We start from the raw sequence: 14755 nt of genomic DNA, 5'->3' as shown, positions 1-14755 counted from the left end.
TCCCTAAGTAAATAAGTAAATAAATCAAGTGGCGGCAGCGAATGTGCTAATCACCTGGGACATGGCGGCTGGGCTGAGCATAGTGCCGGGAAACTTTGCTCATGTAATATTCAGTACTGGCTGGGTTAAAGGGCAGGCCAGAGTTATTGGTTTCAGCCCGGTCGCCCCCCTTTAATCAATGCTGCCTGCATCCCTTTAATACAATTATTAGCTCAGCAGTATCTCGCGCTATCATTTTATCTCCTCGCCACTCTAAATTGCGGCCTGTGTATTGCTGGGCCACTGGTACTCAGGGCATGGCCAGCTCCTGAAAGCACAGCTCACATTTATTCTTTCAGAGGCAGAGGATGGCTGGAGTGTTTGAAACCAGGCTGACCGAGGAGGTGGATGCCAGATCTAAACACAGCTGCATTTCAGACCCAACCCAGCTGGTGTATTTTGGGCTTTACTGAAAACATTGCCTTTTTTCCTCTCCTCCTCTTTGAGAGAGTGTGTATGCGAGGATACAAGTAATTACCTGCGTTGCATACTGCGTTGTGTGCACTCAACGAGAGAGGAGTGGGTGATGTGTTTTTCTATGCATGATTTCTCTTATTTCAGTAGGAAGGGAGAGGGCTGTAAAATGGCTGTGAAGTTATCAGCAGTACCCTTCACTTCTTCTCTAGTTATGTAAATGTATCATGTCCTGATGGGTGGTTTCTCTGTGTCTAATTATCGCACAGTGAATCTATTTTATCCATTAAGTTAGGCCTGTTTCTCCCTCTTTCTGACTGGAAGTTAATTAAAAACGGATGTAGGATTTGGAGAATGTAAGATTAGGGGTGTTGTTTGGAAGGTGAAGATAAAAGATGGTAACTTCCTGAAATGGCAGGAAGATGAATCGTGGGACGACTTATTAGTGCTCGTCTCAGGTATTGTGTTTAAGTACCTAATCTAACATAATGAGCCCTCTGTCATTTACCTAATTAGATCTCACACTTTTGGGTCTCACCCGATGCACTATACATTAAATGTGTTCTTCTCACCTGGGTTCTATAGATAGATGTTCCTTTGATGAAGGTGCTTTTTATCCCCCTTTACGTGATGAGAGCATTAGGGGAGGGGAAAATATGGAAGTACTTAGGATGAGAACAATGCTATGGGTTATGATTATGAAAGGAGTTCATACAAGCTCAGGAAGAGAGAGTGCATATGTGTGTGTCCTTGTTGATAACCATGGTCCTTTCATATATGCATTACCATTAGAGTCTCTTACCAATCTCTCTCTCTCTCTCTTCTCTCTCTGTGTCTTCAGGCCTGGATGCGATGAACACCTCATGTAGGCATCAGCATGGACAGCTGTGAGTCTCCCGTGGTTTCTGGGACAGACGATGGGCTCGGCTCCTCCACCACCTCCCAGCAACAGCAGCAGCAGCATTACCCTCTGCAGACCTGGAACGATCACTCTAACTCGCAGGTCCCTCCCAGCAGCCAGCCCTCTTCCCTGGAGCCCCTGTCTCTCTCTGCACCCTACCCCTCTGTGAGAGAGCCACAGCAGCAGCAGCATCCCACCCGGACCCCACCCCTGGCCCACAGCGACAGCTCCGCCTCAGGCCAGCTGCACCCCAGAAGAGAGGAGCTCAACGAGGAGCAGGAGGGAGTGAGCTGCGGAGAGGAAGAAGAAGAATTGGAGGACTTGGATGAGATGGAGATCGACAGCTGTTTCCCAAGTCTGCAGCCCTTCCCCGGAGTACCCATAGCTCCTGGGGGAGGGGGCATGCCTACGCTGCTACGCCAGCAGCCCAACCAACGAAGGGGTGCAGCGGAGAGCGGGAGTGAGGAAGGAGAGGAGGAGGAAGAAGAGGAGAGCAGTGATGTGGAGAACCTGGCTGGAGAGATAGTCTACCAGCCGGACGGCTCAGCCTACATTGTTGAGAGTCTCAGCCAGCTGATCCAAAGCGGAGGGGGAGCGGTGCCCGGCCTGCTCCCCACAAACTCTCTCCCTGTGGCGGGGAAGCCGGGGGAACCTGCTGGGACCTCATCCTCGGTGTACCCTCAGATCATCAACACGTTCCACATAGCCTCGTCGTTCGGGAAGTGGTTCGGTTCCTCAGACCAAGGTTTCCCCAATACCTCAACCCTGGCAGGCCTCAGTCCTGTCCTGCACAGTTTCCGCGTCTTCGATGTGCGGCACAAAAGCAACAAGGATTACCTGAACAGCGACGGGTCTGCCAAGAAGTCCTGCGTATCCAAAGATGTTCCCAACAACGTGGATTTCTCCAAATTTGATGGGCTGGCCCTCTATGGCAAGGGAAAGCCCATCCTCATGTGTTTTCTCTGCAAACTGTCCTTCGGCTACCCGCGGTCTTTCGCCACTCATGCCGTCCACGACCACCGCATGACCCTGTGTGAGGACGAGAGGCGGCTGCTGGGGGACAATAAGGCGTCTGCCATCATCCAGGGCATCGGGAAGGACAAAGAGCCCCTCATTAGCTTCCTGGAACCAAAAAACAAGAGCTCTCCTGTGCCGGTGCCCCCCACCATGGTCCCCATGAACTCTGGCCAGAGCTTCTACGGCACGTTCAGTGGGGTCCACCTGGAGGCAGGGAGCAGCAGTGGGGGCAGCGAGGCCCTCCTGAATAAAGACTCTGACTCCTCTGGCCTCCAGCAGCAGCAAGGCTCCCTCCTCTCTCTGGGGGGGCTGGGCAACCCCAAAGCACCTGCTCTTACCTCAACCCCAGGCCCTGCCAAAGACTCCAACGCCCTGCCCAAGCAGGGAGGGAGAACAGAGGGGCCTGCTGGGAAAGAGGGGATCCGCAGGCGGGAGCACGGGGACAAGGAGGGGCGAGAAGGCAAGGCACGCTTGGCTAGCCAGGAGGGCGGCTCGGAAGAAGAGGAGGAACTGTTATTAGAGGAAGAGGAAGACGAGGTGGAGGAAGAAGGAACTCCGCTGGCCTGTGTTGGTAACAGTAGCAGTGGCGGTGGAAAAGTGGGGGAACCGGCTGCATCAAACCAAAGCATTTCCAAATCTCCTTTATTAATGCCTAGTAGCGCTCTCCAGCCTACTGCCTGCCCATCTGCAGCCAGCCCCATGCTCAACAGCAAAGCCCCAGCTTCCACTTCTTCTTCCTCTGTCAGGGAAGAGGGCTCGGCAGCAGACGGTGGGGGGAGGACCTCGGAGCTCCCTCTGAGCTTTAACTGCCAGGGGCCCACTGTCCCCATGGCGATGGCAGCTGCAGCCAGCAGAGGGAGCGAGGACGTCGCAGCGGGCACCTCCTCACCTCTGGCCTCCAACGCCTCCGCCGACGAAAGTGCCAATCGAGATAGTGCCACAGCTCCTGAACCAAATGATTGCCCGGCAGAGGGAGAGGAGGACAGCGGCGCCCTTCTGCACCATCACCACCTACACCATCACCACCACCACCTCCACCCCTTAGCCCACACCCACTCTCACCCACACCCCCACCCAGGGGGGTCCTGTGAAATGGGCGGTGGCGGTGAGTGCCCTCAGAACCACGGGCCTGGAGGAAGTGGAGTGGAATGCCCCAAATGCGACACCGTCCTGGGCTCCTCGCGGTCCCTGGGCGGACACATGACCATGATGCACTCGCGCAACTCGTGCAAGACACTCAAGTGTCCCAAATGCAACTGGCATTACAAGTACCAGCAGACCCTGGAGGCCCACATGAAGGAGAAGCACCCAGACTCCGGTGGCTCCTGTGTGTACTGCAGCAGTGGCCAGAGCCACCCGCGTCTGGCCCGAGGAGAGAGCTACACCTGCGGATACAAGCCCTTCCGCTGCGAGGTCAGTACTTCAACCTAGTCAGTTGAAGATCCAACCTAGTCAGTTGAAGTACTGACCTCAGCCTAATGACTAGTATACTGACAGGTGGTAGGACTTTGAATAGAACTTTAGCACAATGTGAAATATGTTGATATGTTGACATGTTGACTGATATGACATATCAATCAACATGTCATGATATGATTTATATTTCATGGACAATAAGTTAGAGGCAACAAAGATTTCCACTTTACAACATGAGCAAAAATGAACATCCGCTCTCTATTTTCTAGGTGTGTAACTACTCGACCACCACTAAGGGCAACCTGAGCATCCACATGCAGTCGGACAAGCATCTAAACAACATGCAGACCCTGCAGAACGGAGGCTCCATCCCCTCCGCCGAGCAGCAGGTGTTTGGCCAGCACCCTGGAGGGGTCGGAGTGGTGACCGTGCCTTCTGTGACCCAGGCCAGCACCCACCACCCGCCCCACCACCACCACCCCACCCAGTCCTCCGCCCACATGGCGGGGCCCTGCGGTTCCCCCTCGCCCACCAAGCCAAAAAGCAAGCCCACGTGGCGCTGTGAGGTGTGCGACTACGAGACCAACGTGGCGCGGAACCTGCGCATCCACATGACCAGCGAGAAGCACATGCACAACATGATGCTGCTGCAGCAGAATGTGACCCAGATGCAGCATGGTCGGCTGGGCCTGGGGGCCATGCCCTCTCCCTCCGAGGCTGAGCTCTACCAGTACTACCTGACCCAGAACATGAGCCTGCCCCCAGGCCTCAAGATGGACCCGGCTGGAGCTGAGGCCCAGTTCCTGCTGGGAGGCTTCCACCTGGACCCCAACATGGCCGCCTTGGCCCCCCAAATAGGTGAGCTCCCTCAGTCTGCCTCTGCAACAGTGGAACAGTGGGAGCCATTCTGGCTCTTCCCTCAGTACTGCCTCAGGTCACCACATAGAAGGCAGACTGCAGTTCAGTACGAGTTCACAAGGGGTGGGATCGCTCTCACTGCTGCCAGCTGTTTATTTTTAAACATGAAACACACAGTTATAAACTGTATGTGACTAAATGGAAGATTCAGCTTTGATTTTTTTTTAAATGCTTCACTTTTTAACCCATTTAGACATAGGCTAATTGTGTTCATTTATTTACTGAATGTGTGTAGGGTGGCCAGTAAATGAATGCATGAATGGTAAGTCATTTTATATTTACATTCAATGATTTATAGTTTAGTTATCCCCATGAGAAACAGCAGAGCAGCCTTTTCTCTGAACCAACATGCAGGCAAAGGGTTAACCAGGGAACACATTAGCCCTCCCTCCCTCACTCTCACACACACTGTATATACACAATCCTATCTTTCATGTTGGCAGCTCTCTTTTTCTTTCTGTTTCTGTTGCCCGAAGGTACACCTGCCCTACTGAACTTAACATCATTCACCCTCTTTCCAAGCAAAGCGCCCCATTGAGAGATAAAGATAAAAGGGGGGAGGTGAAACAACGGCAATGTATAAAACACAATATTTCTAGAGGGTGGACCTAACTCACAACAATCCCTTTCTGTCTTAGTGTAAAAGACGACTTGTTAGTTGTTACCATATGACAGTTTCTCTTTCACCAATGTGCCAGGCACCATGACTTCCATGCCATGTTCTGTCTAGTTGGAGCTGAATCGATATCTTCCCAGTAAAAGAGAGGATACACTCCAGACTGTGGCCTTGGTATTAGGATAGTGTTTCACTCCAGCTCGGCTGAGAAGAGTGGACCTATAAGGCTAGTGAAGCTATTGGTGGAGCTTCAGTTAGGGACTTTTTGTGTTGATTTTAGAGAAAGCGGACCCTGGTTAAAAAACGACCCAAGCCATTAGAGTTATGAGAGCTTTTTTGTCTCCATCAGTTATTAAGCGGTGTAGGTAGAACTTCTCTGAAAGCTCCTATATAGCCTCAAATATGCCCCCCAAACTCACACATCCACACTTCACTTCACTTCATTACAAACCTAGGAGTTTAGTTTACATTTCCAGTCTATGTCACTCTATCTGGGTCACACTGCCTGGGAAAGTCCCCCTGTGATACCTTGTTTTCCTCACAATATGCAGTGTGAGAGAGGGAGGGAGAGATAGAGAGAGAGAGAGCAGCTCAGTGAGCCTTCCTCTTGTTTGCCCATGTCCTCCAGGCCTCCACTCCTCTGAACATCAGCGTTTTCATGTCATTATTTCCAAACTGCCACTGAACTCCGCCACTGGAGCTCTCTTTTTTCCCCCAACGTTGTAATTGCAGCTATAAATTTTATCTTGGTCAAAGAAGGGAGGAGTAGAGGGCCCAGTATGGGTAATTCAGCGGCATAGCTGAGTGTTTGGCGTGCCAGTTACAACCCCACAGTTTGTACAGACTTGTCTCCAACTGTCGCCGGTTCAAAGACACGAACAAGAATTGATTGCTGTGACTAATTTTTTATCCCCTCTCTTGCCATCTGGTTCATTTTCCTGTGAGGGAACGTTTAATAAGCATGTTACAGGGAGGCAATGACGAGGCATTACTCTCAGCCCTAAAACGACCACAGTGTCATCCCGAGCCACACACATTTTGATTGACTGTACACACTGATACACTCCATCACACACACACAACTCTGCCGTCATATCTCTGTCTGTGCAGCTCAAGGACAGATAGTATCCGTCTGTACCTCCCTCCCTTTAGTCCTCTTTTCCACTGTGTATTTCTGACTTTTGAGGACATTGTTAGACAGAGAGGGAGATGACAAATCCTGACCTCACATGATCTCACCCTCTTGGTAATCCTTATCCCCAGGACTGAGCTGCTGCAGATACATAGAGTGGGTGGGGGGGAGGGGGGGGGGGCCTTAGCTATTGTGTGCTCTACTTTGTTGTCCAATATACTGCCTGAATGCTGCAGCATCTAGGTAGAACTCTCTGAAAATCTAGCAAAGCTGGTCCACCACTAATCTTTTGGAAGTTCCACCAAGCCCTGTAGAGACACGTTAATATATTTACAGCCTGGACTTGGACTCTGCTTATGTCAAAGACTAAAGTTTCCAAGATTTCCCAATGATGTGTGTTTATCTCAAGCCTTTTAATGTTTTTTGAAAGTGAAAATATTTCCACAGCGTCCTGCCTCCCTTTCCCTAAACATTGATACGGACTGACAACGTTTCAGTCAAAATATTCTAGGTTATATTTAACAGAGGCCTGCTTACATCTAAAACACATGTAGGGACCGCAGACTGAACCTATTCTCACACAGCCGTGAAGGCAGAGGTAATCACTGTGTCTGTGTCGGAGCATGGAGTCTACAGTGGAAAAGAGTGTGAGAGCCGCACAGGAATGAGAGAATAAAGATGAGGAGAGGAGACGAAGAGATAGGGGTAGTAACTAGTGAGGGGACTGAGAGAGAGAAAGAGAGAAGGGGGGCCCTGGCTGGAGAGGTGGATCTGTGAGTGATTTCAGAGGGCTTCACAGAGGTCTCCCTCTCCCGGCTATAAAAACTCAGGTAATGGAGAAAAGTCAGAGAGCAGGCTGCATACTGCAGCAATAAATAAAAAGAGTCTGCTGGAATTAATTTAGTGTAAAGCCAGGCGGGGTCAGCCAGTGCGCTCAGTCTGGGCAGTGATAGATTAAAGATCAGCGAGAAAAAAACTCCCCAGCCACTCTTACCTCATTTTTACCGCCTTTTCGTTTTTTCCCTCCTCCTCTTCAGACTGTAGATATGGTTGTTTCTGTTGTTGGATCTGGATGTGTGCGGTGTTTTTTTACTCCCCCCCCTTCGCTCAGTTACCGAGTAGGATTAATCTGGTAGGTGTCTGTATCGATTTAGCAGCTATGCAGAGTCGAAAGAGGCAGGAGAATCCAAAGAGAAAAGTGGATTTTTTGTATTATTATTCTGTGAACAAGGGCACTGGATTTGATTTACAGTAATGTATGCTTGGGAACTCTTTAGTTCTCTTGTAATGATAGAATAACTTTCTTTTTCTGCGGAGCTCACGGCCTCTGGAGTTGATTTAGTGCCGGGCCGTGAAAGTGCACCAGTCCAAACAGGACTACGTGTAAATCCTTACTCTGGCAGTGCAACATTTCTGCACCCTGCGAAAAAGTCCAGACTTTCTTTCTCTCGGCTCAAAGGAAGGATAATCTTGATTTAATCAAATTAGGTACATAAATACACACATGCACATTATCCTCAGAGGGGTATTGGAACTAGAGAGCAAATCCACTTTGACTGCAGAGACAAACATGGCTCTTTGTTGAAAGTTGAACCGTACACCTTTCACTTTTCCAAGGACATTTTCCATGCTGAGGGAGGCTCAAAGAACTGAGAGCCCCTTTGGAAAACCCCATGCTTCCTTCCCTCTAAGAAACTCTAAATAACTCCTGATGTCCACAAAAGTACATGTAACACAAAGTGAAATAGAGTGATGGCAAGATAGGAATAATCCCTGAAAGCTGTACTTAGAATTCAAAGCTTGTGAAATTTGAAAATAACCAACTGACCGTGTGCGTGTAACCAACTAAGCACTTTCTCTCTCTCTCTCTCTCTCTCTCTCTCTCTCTCTCTCTCTCTCTCTCTCTCTCTCTCTCTCTCTCTCTCTCTCTCTCTCTCTCTCTCTCTCTCTCTCTCTCTCTCTCTCTCACACACACACAATTTCTCTCTCTCTTCCCTCCTCTCCCTTTTTCTCTCTTTCCGTCCCTGGTGCTCAGTAGGTGGGGAGATCCCCATGGACGTGCGGCTGGGTGGCGTTGGTGGTCAGTTGGTGTCTGAGGAGTTGATGACCCTGGGGGAGAGCTTGTCGCAGACCAGTGACCCCTCCCTCAAGCTGTTCCAGTGTGCCGTGTGCAACCGCTTCACCACCGACAACCTGGATGTGCTGGGCATGCACATGGGTGCTGAGCGCAGCCTGCCCGAGGAGGAGTGGCGCGCCGTGGTGGGCGACTCGCACCAGTGCAAGCTGTGCCGTTACACCACACAGCTGAAGGCCAACTTCCAGCTGCACTGCAAGACCGACAAGCATGTGCAGAAGTACCAGCTGGTGGCCCACATCAAGGAGGGGGGCAAGGGCAACGAGTGGCGCTTGAAGTGCGTGGCCATTGGCAACCCGGTGCACCTGAAGTGCAACGCCTGCGACTACTACACTAACAGCCTGGAGAAGCTACGCATGCATACCATCAACTCCCGCCACGAGGCCAGCCTCAAGCTGTACAAGGTACGTGCCTCATCTTCACCTCTCATCCCTCCTTTCACCCTACCGTTCTCCCCTTCCACCGTTCCTCCCTCTTCTCTTCTTCCTTCCTAACGTTACATTCCTCCACGGTACTCCACTGCAGATCCCTGGATTCTGCTCCGCTGCTAGCCGCTTCCACCAGTCATGAATGATGGCCCTGTTGTCTAACCCTTCTGTTCACAGGGCCCATAGAGAGGAGTGGGGGGGCTAGAACATGGCAGGTGGATTCGGGTAAAGAGGATAAGGGGTGAAATCACTAGGAGAGGGATGAAGAAGTGTGAGGAGACAGAGGTTTGGTGTTAATACTCCTCGGGGCGGGAAAGGCAGAATCGTTCTCGACAGCCGTATTGATTTTCGCTGGACTTGGAGCTTCACCTTCTCCTCTAATCATTCCATAATAGCCAATGGATGAACACTCTCTGAACAAATGGCCATAAATCTAACAGGCCTGATTCCACTTAGGCACCTATCCTGTGTGTCTGCGGCAAGGCTAGGGCTACTCTGTGTTTAACCCAACCTGGCATGGCTACATAGACGGCTAACACAATCACACACACACACTAAGACGTAAACAAACACATACCATTCACCCACACATTCACACACCCACACAACTTGTAGCTCATCACACTGCTCTGTCCCCAAACACACTGTGCCTTTATTTACACAAAGACTCCACTCCATTCTCAAGTGTTAGGCTATTGGAAAGTAAATGGGCAAAACAAACAATATATTCTATTGGTTTTATATGAGCTTAACTCTTATTTTCTGTCTTTTTGCACTATAACTGCTCTTGGCAAATAGTGTGATATAGGAGGGTGAAAAAGGAGGAGACAATATTGTGTTTTTAATCACATTAAAAAGCTAGGGTAGAATACACCAATTGAGAACCCTCTCCAATCGCCTGTCTCTCTGGCCCTACTGAAAGCCCCCTGCTTTATGAATGGTTCCTGGGATCCGCTGATGTTTTTATTGCAGGTTTCCTGTCTGCAAGGCCTTTGTAGTGAGAGATCCTACAGTAACTGAGACAAATGTTTTTTCAACACTTAGGGGAGGTGTGAGGCTCTGCTCCCAGGTCGACCATTAGGAGGGCCGGAGGGAGCAGGCCGTGTTGACTCTCGGTCAGGGTAGGGTAGGGCCCCGGCCGCCGTCCCAGCAGCCTCTGGGCCTGGAGAGAGACAGAGAGCAAGGTTATAGTGGAGCAGGACTGGAGCGGTGTCTCCACCACTCATGCCCAGACACGTAGACAGGATATTTACAAATACCACACTGATTAAAATATGTAACACAATCTGTAGGACACGCTGGGCCTGGCCTGTGGAGGCAGAGAGGCTGAGAGTGGCCTCCTAGTGCCCCAGGCTGGGTTCATCCTCACTGGGCAGGGCTGGGGTAACGCTGGGTGTTCTTTGTGCCACTGAGACAGACGAGGCACTGCCCACATGCCAGTGGCACTGTCTCACACTTGACCGAAGTAGATGGGCCCTGACATCCTGCACTCACACCTAAGGTGGAAAATAATGTTTTGTCTGAAAGGAGAGTGAAGAGTTTATATTACATTGTCTGTCTGTCTGCCTTCCACTTATCATGTGCCAAAATGGTGAAAAGAACAGACAGTTTTTTTCCTTCCCCTAACTTTTCTTTACTGTAGAAAGTTGACATACTGTATATGGTAATACGACTGGGGAGGATTAAATATGTACAGTGCCTTGCAAAAGTATTCATCCCCCTTGGGGTTTGTCCTATTTTGTTGCATTACAACCTGTAATTTAAATAGCTTTTTATTTGGATTTCATGTAATGGACATACACAATATAGTCCAAATTGGTGAAGTGAAGAAAAAAAAAACCTTGTTTAAAACATTTCAAAAAGAAAAAACTGAAAAGTGGTGCATGCATATGTATTCACCTCCTTTGCTATGAAGCCCCTAAATAAGATCTGGTGCAACCAGTTACCTTCAGAAGTCACATAATTAGTTAAATAAAGTCCACCTGTGTGCAATCTAAGTGTCACATGATCTGTCACACGATCTCAGTATATATACACCTGTTCTGAAAGGCACCCGAGTCTGCAACACCACTAAACAAGAGGCACCACCAAGCGGCATCATGAAGACCAAGGAGCTCTCCAAACAGGTCAGGGACAAAGTTGTTGAGAACTACAGTTCAGGGTCGGGTTATAAAAAAAATATGCAAAACTTTGAACATCCCATGGAGCACCATTTAAATCCATTATTAAAAAATGGAAAGAATATGGCACCACAACAAACCTGCCAAGAGAGGGCCACCCACCAAAACTCACAGACCAAGCAAGGAGGGCATTAATCAGAGGCAACAAAGAGACCAAAGATAACCCTGAAGGAGCTGCAAAGCTCCACAGCGGAGATTGGAGTATCTGTCCATAGGACCACTTTAAGCCGTACACTCCACAGAGCTGGGCTTTATGGAAGAGTGGCCAGAAAAAAGCCATTACTTAAAGAAAAAAAGAAGCAAACACATTTGGTGTTCGCCAAAAGGCATGTGGGAGACTCCCCAAACATATGAAAGAAGGTTCTCTGGTCAGATGAGACTAAAATTTAGTTTTTTGGCCATCAACAAAAATGCTATGTCTGGCGCAAACCCAACACCTCTCATCACCCCGAGAACACCATCCCCACAGCTTGATGCTGCCACCACAATGCTTCACTGTGGGGATGTTTTTCATCAGCAGGAACTGGGAAACTGGTCAGAATTGAAGGAATGATGGATGGCGCTAAATACAGGGAAATTCTTGAGGGAAACCTGTTTGTCTTCCAGAGATTTGAGACTGGGACGGAGGTTCACCTTCCAGCAGGACAATGACCCTAAGCATACTGCTAAAGCAACACTCGAGTGGTTTAAGGGGAAACATTTAAATGTCTTGGAATGGCCTAGTCAAAGCCCAGACCTCAATCCAATTGAGAATCTGTGGTATGACTTAAAGATTGCTGTACACCAGCGGAACCCATCCAACTTGAAGGAGCTGGAGCAGTTTTGCCTTGAAGAATGGGCAAAAATCCCAGTGGCTAGATGTGCCAAGCTTATAGAGACATACCCCAAGAGACTTACAGCTGTAATTTCTGCAAAAGGTGGCTCTACAAAGTATTGACTTTGGGGGGGTGAATAGTTATGCACGCTCTAGGTTTCCGTTTTTTTGTCTTATTTCTTGTTTGTTTCACAGTAAAAAAATATTTTGCATCTTCTAAGTGGTAGGCATGTTGTGTAAATCAAATGATACAAACCCCTCAAAAATATTTTTATTCCCGTTTGAAAAGCAACAAAATAGGACAAGTGCCAAGGGGGTGAATACTTTCGCAAGCCACTGTACAACACAATCTAGTATGATCGTTTTTCACCACTTAAGCCTCTTAAGATGGCTCCATACTTCTTAAAGCCAATTGATCTCCAGAGAAAGGGAAGTATCTGCCCAGGAATGACCTGAGCTCTCACCCCCGGAACACAGAGCCCTGCTGGCCCTCACTAAACAGGCAGCTCCCATCACTCCAGACATGTGTAGTGGCGAAAAAATATGTTCACAACTTGACAAGAATTATTACTGTATTTCACGACCCAGAAATGTGATTAGTGGATGATAAGTAAATGGTTCTGAGGCTTAGCTCACTGCAGCACGGGTTGGCGCCCCACTTGACAATGTCATAACCTTTGTGACGTGTTGGATTTCCAGTCCTTGTAGAGTAGAGTGAATGACAGCCAGGCAGGCAGAACCCCACAGCACAGCAGGCCCTTGAGCTCAGCCACAGCCTCAGCCTTCGACTCAGCCTGGCAGATTATGCAAGGATGAAGAAAGGAAAAAAAGAAAAATAATGTATTCCTCCCAAAAGAAATGTGATGCGAATAGCAGCATTTTTTAAACCTTTTTGGGGAGAAAATAAATCATCAAGTCAGCATAAACAGGCTGTAAGATGTGGGAGATCCTTGGGACACTTCACCCAAATCAAAACTGGTTTGCATTAAACAGGCCCTTTGTGTCCACGGCTCCGTATAAATTGGAGCCTGTAATTACTGGAATTAAAAAGGAAGGTTTAAACTGAGGGCTAAGCTGGATGGGATAATTTGAGAGTCTGTGGTATGTGGCCCATATTAGGGCTTTCTAAAAATATCCCCCCCACCACCCCACGTATTGGAATGTTCCGAAAGCCCACGGAAAACTTGAGCGAGGCGTCCTCACCGCATGGACCACCACGCAGTGGGGGTGATGCTGCAGCCTCTTCCTGACTCCCTTGTGCTGGGTTTGGAGACACTCAATCTGAAGCCCCACTCTGGCTGCAGTTGACACACCCCTCTGCTCTTAAATGAACTTTCACCTTCCCTTCACGTCTCCCCACTCACTGTCGACTTTGTAGTGGTGGTAGTGATGTCATGATGGTCACCCATAAGCGCAAGCAGATGGCCCTACACTACAATATGCAGGTCACCCCAAAGTTAAGCTCTCTTTTATTGAAAGCTTCAGCTCCCCCACTCTCCCTAGAGACACTCTGGCCTGGAGAAATCCAACTTCTACTCCTGATTTACAGTTATTCACAGTTACCTTATGGTAGTAGTAACACATCCCTCCAAACGTCTCTGACAGACACTCACACAGGTTTATTAAACGTTCCCAGTAGGCCTCAGGTGCTTGTCTGTAGGACGCGTAAGAGTGGAGGGGAGAGGAGGCTGGGAGCCGGCCAGCTCCCTCCCAGTCCCAGGCCTGAGCTGCTGTACTCTGCCTCACTCTGCTTCTGCCCACACAGGATGGGTGGAGCCTGGGCCGGCCAGGCCTCTGCTTCCAGGCAGGAGTTTGGGGAAAGGGGAGGAGCATGGAGGGCTAGCTGGCTACCTTCCTTGTCTCGGGGGCCGGTGCGATCTGCGGTAATTGAGATTGATTGGATGTTATTTTTCCCCTTGCAAATGTAGTCCATTAGCTTGGCACATGCATAATCAGTTTAGAGCGCAGTTAGCTGAATGTAATCATGTTCCTCGGTGTCTGCTCGCACAAAATCCACTCCAGATGCCGCTTGGCCGCGGAAAGAGAGGAAGAAAGTGCCGTCACTATCACATGGGGAATCTTTAACCAAGAAAGCCCCGACACCCCGCCCTCTGTCCTGGCCCCGCTCTATTAAACACACAACTGTTCAAACTCTCCCATAGACACACACACAACTGTTCAAACTCTCCCATAGACACACACACAACTGTTCAAACTCTCCCATAGACACACACACAACTGTTCAAACTCTCCCATAGACACACACACAACTGTTCAAACTCTCCCATAGACACGCACGCACCCACGCACGCACACACGCACACGCACGCACACACACGCACACGCACACACACACAGACTGTGCACGGTGACTGCCTCCCTTACACCTGAAAACAGGCCTTCAGAGCAGATCACATGTTCTCAAGTCTTAGCTGCTAAGACTAACGCGGTGCTGACTGGGACCCAAGCCCGGCCCACTAACCAGCGCAAAGCATCTGTATCTTGGACGCCTCTCCTCTCCTTATTTTCCCCTCCAGTGCGATCCAACTGGGTAACTGAGCGGTTAGGAAAGAACATGTCTGAAAAGCATAATAAGAGCAAAGTGTGTGTAATGTAAATGAAGGGATTAGCTGCTACATGGAAATGCATTAAGGTGTTTCAGTGAGGATCCTACTCAGCACAAGCACTCTGCTCCTCTGCCCCAGACTGCACACTGACCTGCCCATTAATGATCATAATTATCAGG

At 49.3% G+C, this 14755-nt stretch overlaps 1 protein-coding gene across 2 annotated transcripts in view; it reads left to right on the top strand.

Annotated features, from left to right (window-relative positions):
• The window catches only part of LOC139576041 (zinc finger homeobox protein 3-like), a 173064-nt gene that overhangs the window by 63817 nt on the left and 94492 nt on the right, over window positions 1–14755 (top strand). For both annotated transcript variants that reach the window (XM_071401654.1, XM_071401653.1), the window contains exons 2-5: window positions 1295–3784; window positions 4057–4645; window positions 4941–4967; window positions 8489–8991. In XM_071401654.1, coding sequence (XP_071257755.1) covers window positions 1331–3784; window positions 4057–4645; window positions 4941–4967; window positions 8489–8991 — 3573 coding nt within the window. In that variant the 5' untranslated portion in view covers window positions 1295–1330. The remainder of the gene's footprint in view (window positions 1–1294; window positions 3785–4056; window positions 4646–4940; window positions 4968–8488; window positions 8992–14755) is intronic.

The sequence above is a fragment of the Salvelinus alpinus genome, chromosome 5 (genome assembly GCF_045679555.1).
Source record: "Salvelinus alpinus chromosome 5, SLU_Salpinus.1, whole genome shotgun sequence".
NCBI classification, from domain to species: domain Eukaryota; kingdom Metazoa; phylum Chordata; class Actinopteri; order Salmoniformes; family Salmonidae; genus Salvelinus; species Salvelinus alpinus.
Note: the sequence above shows the minus strand (reverse complement) of the source record. Positions and strands in the feature narration are given on the sequence as shown.